Raw genomic sequence first — 12,661 nt, 5'->3', positions numbered from 1 at the left:
AGACTGCGGAGAATGTGTGTTGCTTTGGTGCACGCGACACGGCGAAAACAGCAGCCAACGCCTTTTTCTTCCCGTGAAATGCTGCCGAGATCGGACAGGCGAGATCGCAGGGCTCGGTGGAGTGGATATGGTTGCAGACTCGCAGAGACTGAGAAGAAGCTGAGATCGCAAAAGTGGGAGGCCGGACGACGCAATTTAAATCCTCAGACATGACGGACGCAGCAGATCAGCAACGTTCCCCACACGGTATGCAGCTCACCTGAGCTACGAGGAGGGAAGCCGCGGTCCAAGTCCTCCTGCAGCAATGAATAAGCGACGGTGCGCACGCTTCGGGTCATGGCCCCTTCCTGCGTCACGCGTCGCGACTGCCAGAGCTGGCGGAAACTCGTGAGGCCGACGATCCATTCGGCTTTTTTTCAGCACGATCAGGCAAGTACCCCGCATGGTGACCTCCAAAACCCACAGCGCTAGTACTTACGGGGCTAGCTGTCCGATCGACGGTCGGCATTAGATGCGGGAGAGGGAAAGTCAAAGGCCAGCCCAAGCATCTTGAATGAGAAGCAGAGAGGCCACAAGAAGTCCTCTTGATGTTTCCAGAAGATGTGAGGCTATCGCTTGTTTTACTGCATGCCTTTGCAAGACAAAGAGATGAAGCGCTTGCCAGCCCTGGCATTCCATGACTTCGATTTTTGTCATCGCAGAGTGGACCCCTCCACTGAGCCAAGACACGCCGATTGCCGGTCCGCTATCGGATCCGACGCAACAGTCACCAGCCTGACGCCCATTCTGGTGAAGTGACGGTGATGACTGGAGGCTATAGTTGGCTCGCAGAGCATCGAAGAGCATGGCTGTGAAGGCGGCTGTATTTGTCCAGCTCTGCGAAGGATTCTAGAACAAGCGGCCGCTTGGGAATGTGTGTGGGGTAATCAATCCAGAGAATCCGGGGTGGAAATGGAACGGCTGAAGCATGCATCACGACAATTCCGCGTTTGAGGCTCTGAGCCGCGGCTGACCGCAGGGTGGGCGGAATCTTGGGTCGCTCGCGCAGGCTGGGCACTGGCTAAGAACTTGTTAAGTACTGCGTATTATATGGAGTCTAGGGTCTGGTCTCGTCAACTGGCGCTCCCCCTTGGGCAGTAGAATACCACTCCAAGCATGGTTCAATGACTGACACGTGGGCACAATAATATTGTTAGACCCCAAAGTGAACATCCACATGCACCTAACCTGAACTACGCATGGCTTGTGCATCACATGTCGCCCCAGCTCAACCTGATAGACCCTCCCTGCCACGTCGATTCCGCTGCCGCTGCTTTCCGATTCGCAGAGTGACGCTGCCACGTTTCGGAACGAGCCGAGCTCGAGAACCATCTTTCCAGCGCAAAGGCACAATCGAGAATGAACATGAACTGTCAACAAAGCCCGGAAGCCAGGAGGCGTTCCCCGCGGAACTTGGTCTTTGTCCCGCAAACCATTTCGCTACGACACGTTGTTCGCACCACACATACTCGGCAAACATACAGCTACAATAGCCTTGTCAATCGAACAGAATGTGTACATACTTGTGGTGGCGTGAATGGCAGAGACCAAGGGAAACTCCATGGGAAGCGAGTGAGAGCGCTGTTCAGACTTCACTCGAGGAAGAGCAGGTCACCACGCCGCTTGGGCTGGGAGGCACTTATACACTTCGCGCGGATGGCCAAGTCGTTCGCATCTTTCTAAACCCTCATTACAAATCTGCCATTCGTTATCACTATCATTAGGTGGGAGACTGTCAGTTCCAACTTTTCTTGGCCACTCTGCCTGTCTTTTGCGAAACCAACCAGACCCCTATCCTTACGGCTACCCATGGACAATCATCGCCAGCCCTACGACGACGGTAGCCAGCAAGTCAACAATCCTTCTTTCGACGACGACATCGAATTTTTCCAGCAAGTCGATGATTGGAGCAGCCTGGGAAGCTTCGATTTCTCCGCACCGCCCGATTTCCCCACGTGGCTAGAGGACCTCAAGAAAGAAATGGCACAAGACTCCGACTTGGACAATGTGGCTTTCATGGAGCCGCTGATCACCTTTGATGCTCCGAACCAGACTTTGCATCCGGAGAATTTTGCCCCGAAAGAAATCCGTTTCCCCATAGACGATCCCGCGTGGTGGGAGTCGGACAACGCCTGTCGAGATGGCCAAGGTCCGCCAACTTTGGATAGCCACCACGTCAACGAAACGCAGCCCCAGCAGTTTCCTGGCCCCTGGACGTACACTGACCCCCAGATGGAATGCCTTGAGGCCAATCGACTATTCATTATAAACCAGTACTGTTTAGGCCAAGGAGAACACTTTCCGCAAGGACATGAAGCCACAACGACGATTGCGGATGCGCTGCCTCCTTGCGACCAGGACAACCAGCGCAGTACATGCTACAGCCCATCGACCGTCGGGGGTGAATCCATGAATCCCCCTTCTGGGCCCCCTTCTGATACCCCTTCTGCGGGACCTTCCCGCCGACCCAAGCGCAAAGCGTCTTTTGATCTCAACGAGGTGCCGCAAGCCATCAATCGGTTGAAGAAGCCCAAGATCTACCATGGCCACAAAGACCCCAAATCCGATACACTGCTCCAGCACATCAACGCGGGCGTCGTGCCCAACCCGTGCCCCGTCACTTTCGAGTCTCCCGCCGACTTCAACGCCAACCTGGCCCGTCTGCAGGAGATGTACTGGAAGCGCACGCAGGAATGCAGCTTCCCCTGCGGCGCCCTCGACGACGACCGTAACGCAGACAAGACGTTTCCCCAGTCGGAAGAGGACTACATCCACTACGTGGGCCTCATCAAAAACGCCATCCTCGACTGGACGCGCTATATCGAGTGGATGCAGTGCGTGCCCCGCGAGACCAAGCAGAAACGCAGCGCCGAGCTCGTGGCCAAGATCGAGGCGCACGAGGCACTCAAGAAGAAACCCAACTCCGGCATCCCGACGACCGCCAACGCGCTCGAGACCCCGGACCTCATTCCCCCCGACGACATTGTCTTGCCCCGCCTCGACGAGCAGCACAAGCACCTCCTGGGACGCGGCTGCAACGCCCTCGTGGCCGAGTGTCTGTCGTGGCAGCTCGTGCAGGCCGCCGTGGAGAGCCAGCAGGGGCGCGCGGGGTGTGTGCACTGGACGACGAACGATGGCGCCTAGGAGAGCCACGTGTCGTTTGAGCGTCGGATCATTGCCGTGGCCTATGTGTTGCGTATCTCCAAGCAGGTCCTCAAGAGCGTCATGACGCTGGGTGACGGGTGGATTCGACGCGTGGCCAACAACCCTATGGCGGAGTTGAACCAAAAGATTGACAATCAGCGATGTAATCTGAAGAAGGGTCGGGACTTTGCTCAGGCGGCGAAGCATAGGGCGAACAATGGCAAGGGCAAGGGCAAGGCGGAGGCTCTGGGGGAGGACGAGTATGAGGAGGAAGAAGAGTTGTAGGGGGAGGAGTCGTGGTGTTCTGAGTCTTGTTGTTCTCTGGACACGTGTTTTTGGGTTAGGAGTCAACTTTTGGAATAGATTGTGGCAACCATGAAGGAGAATTTTGTCGGTATCGCTGGAGGGATGGTGGATTTTTGATTGACGGATATCTGCAGTAGATGAGACAGGCAAGCATCCCATGGTGACTGACGCATTCTGTAATCTCGGATGCCGACATATTCTCCCCATCCAGTTACGCCTCGCGACATTCCTTGAGACCTCGTCTTTGCTTGCCCTCTTGGTCAAAGTTGCCTTGATCCAGCCATGCTTCGAACCCCTTCTGCGCCGCCGACCACTCATCGTCGATGATGCTATACCAGGACGTATCTCTCCTGACACCGCTTGAAATCACATGCTTCCTATTTCATGATTAGTCACAAGACTTGTTCAAAAAGGACTCTCCACGTACCTGAACAGCCCCTCATACGTAAAGCCCAACCGCTCGGCAGCCGCCAGACTGGGTTTATTCAGTGAATTGGCCTTCCACTCGACACGCTGATACCCCAGCTCAAAGGCTCTCTTCATCAGCAGATAGAACGTCTCCGTCGCGATCCTCGTTCTTTGGAGCGCCTTGCCTAGAATGACCCAGCCAATCTCGATGCGACGATGCGTCGGCACAATGCTCAAGTAGGAGACAAGACCGAGAGCCTCGCCATTCTCATCCTCCACGGCATAGTACTGGGGGTCTTTGGACGCCGTCCATTTTCGCACGAGGGCCTCTGCGTCTGCTTCCGTCAAGGGAGGGGCCAGAGGAGGCTCAAGGGGTATGAATGTCCAGAGGGCAGCGTTGTTCTGGCCACCGATGTGCTTGAAGAGGGAAGGTGTGTGGTCAAGATGCAACGGAACCAGTTTTGCGTATGAGCCTTTGACCGGTGCGTGAGGTGGGAAGGGCACCTCGCGGGGCGGAACCGGATCGCCCGGCGGGATGGGCAGTTGATGATCGACTGTCATTTTGGCCCTTGGGGTTGGAACTTGTGAGGCTGGGGATAGTGGTGATAAGGGGTTCTAGGGATCTGGCGTACTTGAAAGTGGGAGATTTTGAGGCTAGAGATATGGTGATAAGCGTTCTTAATCACCCGAAGCGTTGTGACTCCAAGTCCAAGTTGTTATCTCGACGTAGATCACTCAGCGCGCCGTGGTCGGCGCGGGGCCGGTCTGTACTTGTACTTGTAGCGCTAAATCCCTCGTGGAGGCGTGAACATGTCAAGGTCTTAGTCACAACTTGATGAGCGGCAAGTTGACGATTTGACATGGGTTTTCATATAATCCTTTGTTCCATGCTGTAATAGTAACATTGATATCATCGCTCACATTCGAGTTGCTCGTCCCTAGCAAAAGCCATCATCCCCTCCTCGGCTTCACAATTCAGATACTCAAACCTTGCCTCGCCCCTTTTCAGGACCACTACCTCGTGCCACGTGCGAAACTTCCTCTCCGCGCCAAACATCTTAGCATGCCTCATCGCGCCGTTGTAGATGGCCAGATGCGACTTGTGACTCTTGGCCCAGCCCTCGAGCTTGTCGAGGCTGGTGAAAAAACACGTCACGCACGTCTCCTTGCGAAGGGCGCTGCTGTCATGGCCAGGGACGGTGTTTCGCAGGTAGCGCAGACCCATGGCGCCTGCTGATGGCGTCTCGCGGAGGTAGTCTAGCCCTTTCTCGAGGGTAGGTTCGAGCTTCTTCTCGTACGCCTCTGCCTCCTGCTCATCGCAGTTGTGCCAAAACTGCCCTGTCCGTATATGGACGAGATTATTCGCATTGGTGCCCTTGACATGGGCTCCCTTCTCGACGACTTTCTTTGGGGATGTCTCGTCGGGCGAAAAGAGATCGTGCGCCGAAGCAGCAATCCGGTCGCGCGCCGCACCCCAGTAGGCAGTAAGCGTGTGATCCTCCGTGTAACTCTTCTGCAGACGAGCCAACCCTGGTAGATAGTCCAAGCTAGAGTAGTTGGTCTCCAGCCGAGTCACGGGCAGAGAGAAGGTCTCGAGCCAAAGGCCAAACTGGGAGCGATGTTCGGCCGGCACATTGCTATGAATCTCTGACAGTGCCAAGGAGTCCAGCAACTTCCGATAAGCTTCTTCATCTGTCCAGTATGCCACGGTCACATGCGATCGATTGCTGGACTTTGCGTCGATGACCTCGAACTCCTCCACAGCTGCTGGTGACGGATGTGATCCGAAATCCGAGATCCGGTCTCGGACGGTCTGCACAATGGCTTTGGCCTCAGCCCGGAGTCCAGGAGAGTCACTGGCTTGTTGGACGCCGAAATAGAGTATGTGGGCTTTCTGGACATCTTCATCAAACCGGAGATGCCATCTAGGCACCGGCGGCTGGTGACCGTCGGGCCTGTTGAGAGGGTAGGTTCGGGCAGGGCAGGCCATGGCTGCGATGTTGGGGGAGGCAGGTTTGCGGGGAATGGCGCGGAATTCGCGGGGAAACTGAGCAATAGCAGCAGCATCTAGACGGTCAATCCTGCCATTGGCGATTACGTGAAGCCCATTACTCAGGTTCAAGAGACCAGGCTGTCACAGAGATGGACGTTTGGGGCCAGGACGCGGCCAAGAGTATGACCTACCCTAAACCTCGCGATTCTCACATTGCGCCTGCGGGCTCCTTCCCCCAAAGAGTAATTCGCCATGTGGGAGAAAGTCTTGCGACTTTGCGCAAATTCATTTTCGGTTATTTGGAACCACCCTTATCAAAGCAGCTAGGTGAAAACAGATTGAGCAGTAGGGTAGTGCAAACAGCCTTCGGCTATACTGTTAACTCGATGACACTCAAAATTTACAAACAGCAAATTTATTATGCAACCTTGATAAATCCCAGCTCCGGGTTGTTCAATATCCATGCACCTATGCAACACCCCTGGCTTTTGTGCGCTTCGTCAGCATCGGTCATTTCTGACCAAGGGCAAGGATGTACGTATCCGCGCGAGCGCTGAGTCAAGAACGTCGTCTTGGCATTGCTTTATTGACAAAGCTCATGCTAAAAAAGAAACATGTCACATTTTAACATATCGCACGTATCCACCCTCTGACCATGGACCCCCAGGCTTTGCGAGACGCCACCGCGGTGTACAATTACCATCGCATGTCCACCACCCCACCGCGCCCTGCCGACGCCATCTTCTGTCTCTGCAGCCTCGATACGCGCGTCGCCATCCGGGCCAGTGAGCTCTACCTGGCCGGCCTGGCGCCCCTCGTGATCTTCTCAGGAGGCAGTGGGAAACTCACGGTGGACCGGTTCGATGGGCCTGAAGCAGAGGTGTTTGCGGCGATTGCGCGGGACATGGGCGTCCCCAGCGGGGCCATACTCGTGGAGCCTGCGTCGACAAATACAGGCGAAAATGTGCGTTTCACATTCGATTTGTTATCGAGGAGGCAGATCAACGTCAAGAGCTTCATTCTGGTGCAGAAGCCGTACATGGAGAGGAGGACATATGCCACCTTCAAGAAGCAGTGGCCTGGCTCAGACGTCGAGTTCAGCGTGACCTCGCCGCAGTACGACTTTCCCGAGTACTGCGATGACCAGAACCCGCAAGACCTGATTATCAACATCATGGTAGGCGACTTGATCCGAATTCGCGAGTATCCGAAAAAGGGGTTTCAGATTGAGCAGGGGATTCCAAGCGAGGTGTGGGACGCCGGACAACGGTTGATAGCAGCCGGGTTCAATGGACATTTGCCGTAGCGTCTGCCGGATAAATTGATACCCCGGAACTCCAGTCAACACTTCGGCTTATTATTATGAACCTTCAACAGACTTCCCTGTGCCTTGGCAGCGGACGTCAGAAACCCTTGAAAGCTCTCAAAAAGCTTCGCGTCGTGCCCCTCCAGCCAGCGACAGCCCACGACCATCTCGTGCTTACCCACCCGGATCCAGACCTCGAAGCCAAAGGCCGCGTCTTGTCGCTCACGCACGTCGATGGTCTCACCGTCCATCTCCATCTTCTTCTTCTTCCGCCGCCAGGCCCGATTCCACACATTATCCGCGGCGCGCCCTGTACCTTGCATCTTCTGCTGGTCCCACACCCAATGCATGAGGTCGAGTTCCCCGATGGCATCGCGAATACCATTCGCCGTTTTACTTATAGACCCGCCCAGCTCCAGTCTCGCGACATCTGCCTCCGACACGGGCGGGAGGTATGCCCGTAACGTAGCAGAAGCCGACCCCCGAGCAATGGCCTGCGCCGGACGCATGGTCCGGAAACTCCAGCCCACGGCCCATCGCCTGGTCTTGTTGCCCTGCACAAACTCGGTCACGGCGTAGTTGTGGATCCCGTGCGTCCGCAACTCCTCCACTATGGCGATGACACTTGCCAGAAACCCGACCATGGACGTGTACCAGCCCACGCGGTGTTTCATCTCAAGGGACTCCTCGATGATCCGCTTCACGAAGCCAACTTCGCCGCCTGTGGTGACCATTTCCACGGCCGCACCAGTGCAGGCTGTCGAGGGCGGTCTGTCCTTGGCCTCGGCGCTCTTCCTCATTTGCTCGTCTGACGTGTAGAATGGCGGATTCGTCATGCAAAAGTCAATGGCGTCGATGCCCAAGTCGTCCAGCGGAATGAGCTTGTCCGTGGGCTGTCGCGGGACCACCTTGATCTTGGCTTCGAGGCCATTGCGTTTGACATTTCTCTCTGCGAATTCGAGACTCTTGGGGTCAATGTCTTGTAGGGTCAGTATCAGCTCGTCACATCGCGCGGGAGGACTCACCTGTGGCGATGAACGACCATGGCCTTTGCGTGCATCCGAGTAGAGGGTAGATGCAGCTTGCGCCCGTGCCAATGTCTAGACCCAGCACACCCGCGCTTCTGGGTTCGTAGCAGGTAGAGTCAAGAAGCTTTTTGAGCCACAGGATGTAGTTGTGTCGATTCGCGACCTGGACCAAGTCAGCTAGAGGCAGGGCCTGGGAGGTGAGAACATACGGGAGGGCAGAGCCGGTCATCGGGCGTCTCAAGACAGAGACCAAAGTCTCTCTTGAGGAGCGCCTTTGTCAGTGCCTGCACAGCCTTGGGATCGTTGAAATTCACGTCGCGACCTTTGACCCTGCCTGGTGTTAGTTGATGACTTTCCAGCAAAAGGAAAGACGCACACTGCAGCAAACGCCGCGTCGCGCAGCGACAGCTCTTTGAAGTCGACAGGCTCCGCGTATAGCTCATTCCATCGTCTTTCCGGGTCCGAAGGCTCGTGGGACTGCATCTTCGCGCCACTGCTGCCTCGAGCCTCATGCGGCTCTCCGGTCGTCTCTGGCTCATCGTGGGGCTGCTTGCGTTTGCCGTCCATTGCAGCACAACGGTCGCATCGTGGCAGGGGGAAAAGGATAATTGTTGATTTTGTTGTGCTTTGTGGAGAAGATGGAGGTTTCGCGAGCTCGTTGCGGCTTCAGTCAACAAACATTCACAGGTGAAGAAGATCTGATGGCCTGAGGTTGAACCCGCGGATACCCACCACGTGACGTCCCTTGTTCGTCACCACACAATTTACTGCGAGGTCTCACCTTGTTTTTTAAAACTTCACTTCACCAACGTAGACTCAATAGTTGGCAATTGTTCACAATGACTCGCATCTCTACACGAAGAGCTTTGTAATCGACTTTCCTTGGTTTCCCCCACTAAAGAGCCGCGCCCAAATCTCTGGCTGCTCCTCGATGCGCGCCTCGACAATCGTTTCCCCGCCGTCGAGAACCAGCTTCCCCTCTCCGATGGCGCCCATCAGCTCGCCCAGGATCGCCGGCACCTTGTCCATGTAGTCCAGCATGATGAAGCCGCGGATCTGGATGCGCATGGACACCACCTCAAACCAGTTGCGCAGCGCCATGGGCTGGTCGCTGTTGTACTGGCTGACGGCGCCGCACACGGTAACCTGGCCCCCCTTCTTCATGCGCGTCAGCATGAGGTCGAGAATCTCGCCGCCCGCATTGTCAAAGTACACATCCACGTCCTCGGGCGTGGCCTTTTTGAGGTCCTCGGCAAAGGTAGGGCTCTTGTAGTTGAGACACTCGTGCGCGCCCAGCGTGTCCTTGACCCAGGCGCACTTCGCGTCGGTCCCGGCAATGCCAATGACCTTTTTCGCGCCAATCAACTTGGCGGCGATCTGGACAGCCACGCTACCCGTCGCGCCGGCCGCTACTGAGATGACCACGGTGTGCTCGGGCTTGGTCTGCGCGGCATAGTGAAGGCCTGAGTAGGCGGCGATGCCAGACGCACCCAGGGCGCCGAGGAAGTGTGTTGGTTGCACGCCAGGAGGCAGCGCGCCAAGGGGCTGACTCTGCTCCGCGTCGAGGACGATGTACTCGCTCCAGGTGCCGAGATGGAAATCGAGCGCCAGATCGCCCGGCTGGAATTTCTCCGACTTGGACTGGATAACCTTGACGATCACGCCGGAGCGCATGGGCGAGCCGATGGGGACGGTGGGTACGTAGAAACGCTCCGGGGCGACGGTGCTCTGGATGAAGTTGCGGAGGCCCGTGTCATTGGAGAAGTATTGCACCTGGCCGAGCATTTGTCCATCTTGGAGGGCGGGCAGATTGGCAGTCTGCAGCTTGAATGTCGCATCCTCACCTTGGAGGACAGGCGCGCCGGTGGGCTTGTTCGCCAGTGTCCATTGCTTGGTCGTCGTGGGGATTGGGGTCGTCATGATGGCAAAATTGGCCTGAATGGGCGGGCACTAGAGACTCTTTCACGAGCCAACGCTGCGTCGAGCGTCGTACGTACTTATGTACAAGTGACAGTCGCCCCCGCCAGGTCCACCCGGTGTCCCGGACTTGTTGGCATCCGGACAATGGACTTGCGGTCTCCCTATCATTTTAGGAGGCTGTGGCTTGGAGTTGAGCCCACACACGTGGCCAGTCGAGGCGAAAGTTGAAACTCTTAGACGCGGCAAGCCCCTCGGCCCTAGACTACGTAGGTTCTGGCGCCATGGACGGGGAGGAGACTCGCCTCCCCGGCATTTGGCGCTGATATTTTCACCCAGTCGCCCATCCACTCCCGGTGGGCCTCGAGTCGTGGACACTAGACTCCTAGTCCTGGATGGACCCGACTTGGCTGCTGCATAAGCAGCCCCTGCGACTCGAGTCCACCCAATTATGCACCAAGTTCTTTGCTACGCAGCCGCACGCGAGCCTGGACCCATCGTCATGTCACTCATTTTCGACCAAAGTTGTGGTGACAGTCGCGGATGGATGGGTCTTTCTGTGGATAGCAAAACCTGCTTGGACTGCAGCCCGGCATTAAGCAGAGGCGCTATTTTTCGGGGCGTCGTCTCGTCACCCTTTTTTCCTTGCAAGATGTGGAAACAAGCAGAGCGGACAAGGGTCCTTTGGAAGACTGACGGAAAACTTATTAGCTTCAACTTCCCACATTCTCTCGGCTGTGGCTTGCGGGCAACAAAGGGAGCTGTTTGACCCTCTGCCTCTTCTCCGTTTGTTTGCTCAACCAGACACACACGCGCGCGCTTGCCCATCATGGTGAAGGCCGAGGTGTACATGCCGATTCTCGGCTACGTTCGCAACCACATCATCGCCAACTCGGTCATTGTGTTCCTGGTGCTGGTCATCGTCACGCTGCGTGTTATTGGGCGGTCCATGGGACCGGGCCTGGGATGGGATGATGCCTTTGTTTTGATCGCGACGGTATGTCTACTCGGACAGATATGATGCACTGGCTTGGTCGCTAACGGATGGAAGCCTCTTGGTGTGGCCATGCTCGTGTGCCAAGGACTTTGTAGGTTACCTCGAGACGAGAACTACCGGCCACGAACGCTTGTTGACCATGATTGATAGTCGCTCCCGTGGGCAATGGGTACTCTTTGCCAGAGCACCCAGAGTGTAAGCCCTCTGCTGTCCTTGTCAGGGAGATTGGTTACTGATGTCTGCCAGTGGCCATGAACATCCCCTTCATCCTGCAGTTGGTGTTCGGCATGCAGCTTGGCTACACTCTGCTTCTCGCCGCCACCAAGGCGAGCATGCTGTTCTTCTACCTGCGGGTCTTTGTCAACCCCTGGGTGCAGCGAGCCTCCCAGATCACACTCGGGGTTATCGCCCTATGGACGATTGCCTACCTGTGTGCTTGCATCTTCCTCTGCAAGCCCGTCTCGGCCCAGTGGACCGGTGCCGGTACTTGTGGCGAGTACATCCCGATGATCCAGTCACTGATCGGCACGAATGCGTTGGGCGACGTGGTGATCATGCTGTTGCCCATGCACAGTGTGTGGAACCTCAAAATGCGCAAGACGGACAAGCTCGGTATAACGGCCAGCTTCGGTCTGGGTATCGCGTGCGTCTCCCCATCCTTCTCCTCTTTCGCCTGGTCCCAAGCCTGACTGTTTCTCTCTAGCTGCGTCGTCTGCGCCATCTTCCGCCTCGTCTACCTGTCGACCGTGGACCTTACGAACAACGTCACCGGCACCATGCCCCCGACCGTCTTCCTCTTCACACTCGAACCGAACCTCGCTATTCTCTGCATCAGCATCCCCATGCTTCGACCCTTTTACGTGCTCTACAGGAAGCACATGGGCGGATCCAGGCTCAAAGAGTCCGAGGACCGCACCAGCGGCTTCCGGAGCCACGCCAACGAGCTCAGCGGCAGTGGGAACATGGGCTCGATGGCCCGCGGCAATGACGGCTGGGAGATGGGCAACTACTACCCGCGCAGCAAGGGGGCGCACCGCAATTCCGTGTCGGCTGTCGACAATGACGGATCCGACTCGGAGAAGAACCTGACGGCCAGCCCGCCCAAGAACAATGGCGACATCTTCGTCAAGACGGATTGGGTGGTGAGCCGAGATTGAGTGACGTGGGGTATGGTCAGGAACTAATTTTGCTCTTGTTGTTCGCCAGCGTCACTAGCGATCTGAGAAGAATTCCAGCGCAGACTCAATTAAGCTTGAATGATGTAAATATCAAGGCGAGACATTGAAGTGACCTCGAGGCTCGAGCACGATGCGACATTGTGCGTGGCTGGTGCCGCATGTGGCGGACAGCGTGGCTGAAATTGCCCCGCTATTACTCTCATGGCACTGGCACTCTCAAGCTCGCCTCACTCATGCCCAACTCCCAGCCACCTCGCTCATCACGATTACATGTAGCTTCTTGACCTCACATCATCAGACTCGCCCTCACTTCTGTGGTTTTATCGTCTGCCGATTTACATGCTG

At 56.4% G+C, this 12,661-nt stretch overlaps 7 protein-coding genes across 7 annotated transcripts; 3 read left to right on the top strand and 4 right to left on the bottom strand.

Annotated features, from left to right (window-relative positions):
• Positions 1–1,848: 1,848 nt before the first annotated feature.
• F5Z01DRAFT_674111 (uncharacterized protein) lies at positions 1,849–3,468 on the top strand (the record flags this gene model as incomplete). Its single annotated transcript, XM_046265010.1, has 2 exons — positions 1,849–3,123; positions 3,184–3,468. 2 exons carry the CDS (start codon positions 1,849–1,851, stop codon positions 3,466–3,468), a joined length of 1,560 nt encoding a protein of 519 aa, XP_046118289.1.
• A 232-nt stretch (positions 3,469–3,700) lies between these two features.
• Positions 3,701–4,458, bottom strand: F5Z01DRAFT_621933 (acyl-CoA N-acyltransferase; the record flags this gene model as incomplete). The annotated part of the gene is made up of 2 exons (XM_046261231.1): positions 3,701–3,866; positions 3,917–4,458. The coding sequence occupies 2 exons, from the start codon at positions 4,456–4,458 to the stop codon at positions 3,701–3,703; spliced, it is 708 nt and encodes a 235-aa protein (XP_046118288.1).
• Positions 4,459–4,759: 301 nt separating this feature from the next.
• On the bottom strand, positions 4,760–6,307 carry F5Z01DRAFT_655191 (hem-containing dehydratase protein). The gene has a single exon (XM_046263479.1). The coding sequence runs from the start codon at positions 5,885–5,887 to the stop codon at positions 4,808–4,810; it is 1,080 nt and encodes a 359-aa protein (XP_046118287.1). The 5' UTR covers positions 5,888–6,307; the 3' UTR covers positions 4,760–4,807.
• A 5-nt stretch (positions 6,308–6,312) lies between these two features.
• Positions 6,313–7,316, top strand: F5Z01DRAFT_102942 (DUF218 domain-containing protein). The gene has a single exon (XM_046257339.1). It carries the CDS (start codon positions 6,546–6,548, stop codon positions 7,194–7,196), a length of 651 nt encoding a protein of 216 aa, XP_046118286.1. The 5' UTR covers positions 6,313–6,545; the 3' UTR covers positions 7,197–7,316.
• Positions 7,214–8,947, bottom strand: F5Z01DRAFT_102837 (uncharacterized protein). The gene is made up of 4 exons (XM_046257338.1): positions 8,601–8,947; positions 8,434–8,554; positions 8,222–8,387; positions 7,214–8,175 (listed from the first exon to the last, which is right to left on the bottom strand). Exons 1-4 carry the CDS (start codon positions 8,789–8,791, stop codon positions 7,232–7,234), a joined length of 1,422 nt encoding a protein of 473 aa, XP_046118285.1. The 5' UTR covers positions 8,792–8,947; the 3' UTR covers positions 7,214–7,231.
• A 3-nt stretch (positions 8,948–8,950) lies between these two features.
• F5Z01DRAFT_102799 (uncharacterized protein) lies at positions 8,951–10,368 on the bottom strand. Its single transcript, XM_046257337.1, has one exon. The coding sequence runs from the start codon at positions 10,142–10,144 to the stop codon at positions 9,077–9,079; it is 1,068 nt and encodes a 355-aa protein (XP_046118284.1). The 5' UTR covers positions 10,145–10,368; the 3' UTR covers positions 8,951–9,076.
• A 602-nt stretch (positions 10,369–10,970) lies between these two features.
• Positions 10,971–12,295, top strand: F5Z01DRAFT_622403 (uncharacterized protein; the record flags this gene model as incomplete). The annotated part of the gene is made up of 5 exons (XM_046261263.1): positions 10,971–11,138; positions 11,193–11,229; positions 11,289–11,333; positions 11,385–11,781; positions 11,842–12,295. 5 exons carry the CDS (start codon positions 10,971–10,973, stop codon positions 12,293–12,295), a joined length of 1,101 nt encoding a protein of 366 aa, XP_046118283.1.
• Between the last annotated feature and the right edge of the window lie 366 nt (positions 12,296–12,661).

This window comes from Emericellopsis atlantica (genome assembly GCF_019669845.1).
Source record: "Emericellopsis atlantica unplaced genomic scaffold F5Z01scaffold_13, whole genome shotgun sequence".
NCBI lineage: Eukaryota > Fungi > Ascomycota > Sordariomycetes > Hypocreales > Bionectriaceae > Emericellopsis > Emericellopsis atlantica.
The sequence above is the reverse complement of the archived record's forward strand: the minus strand, read 5'-3'. Positions and strand labels throughout refer to the sequence as shown.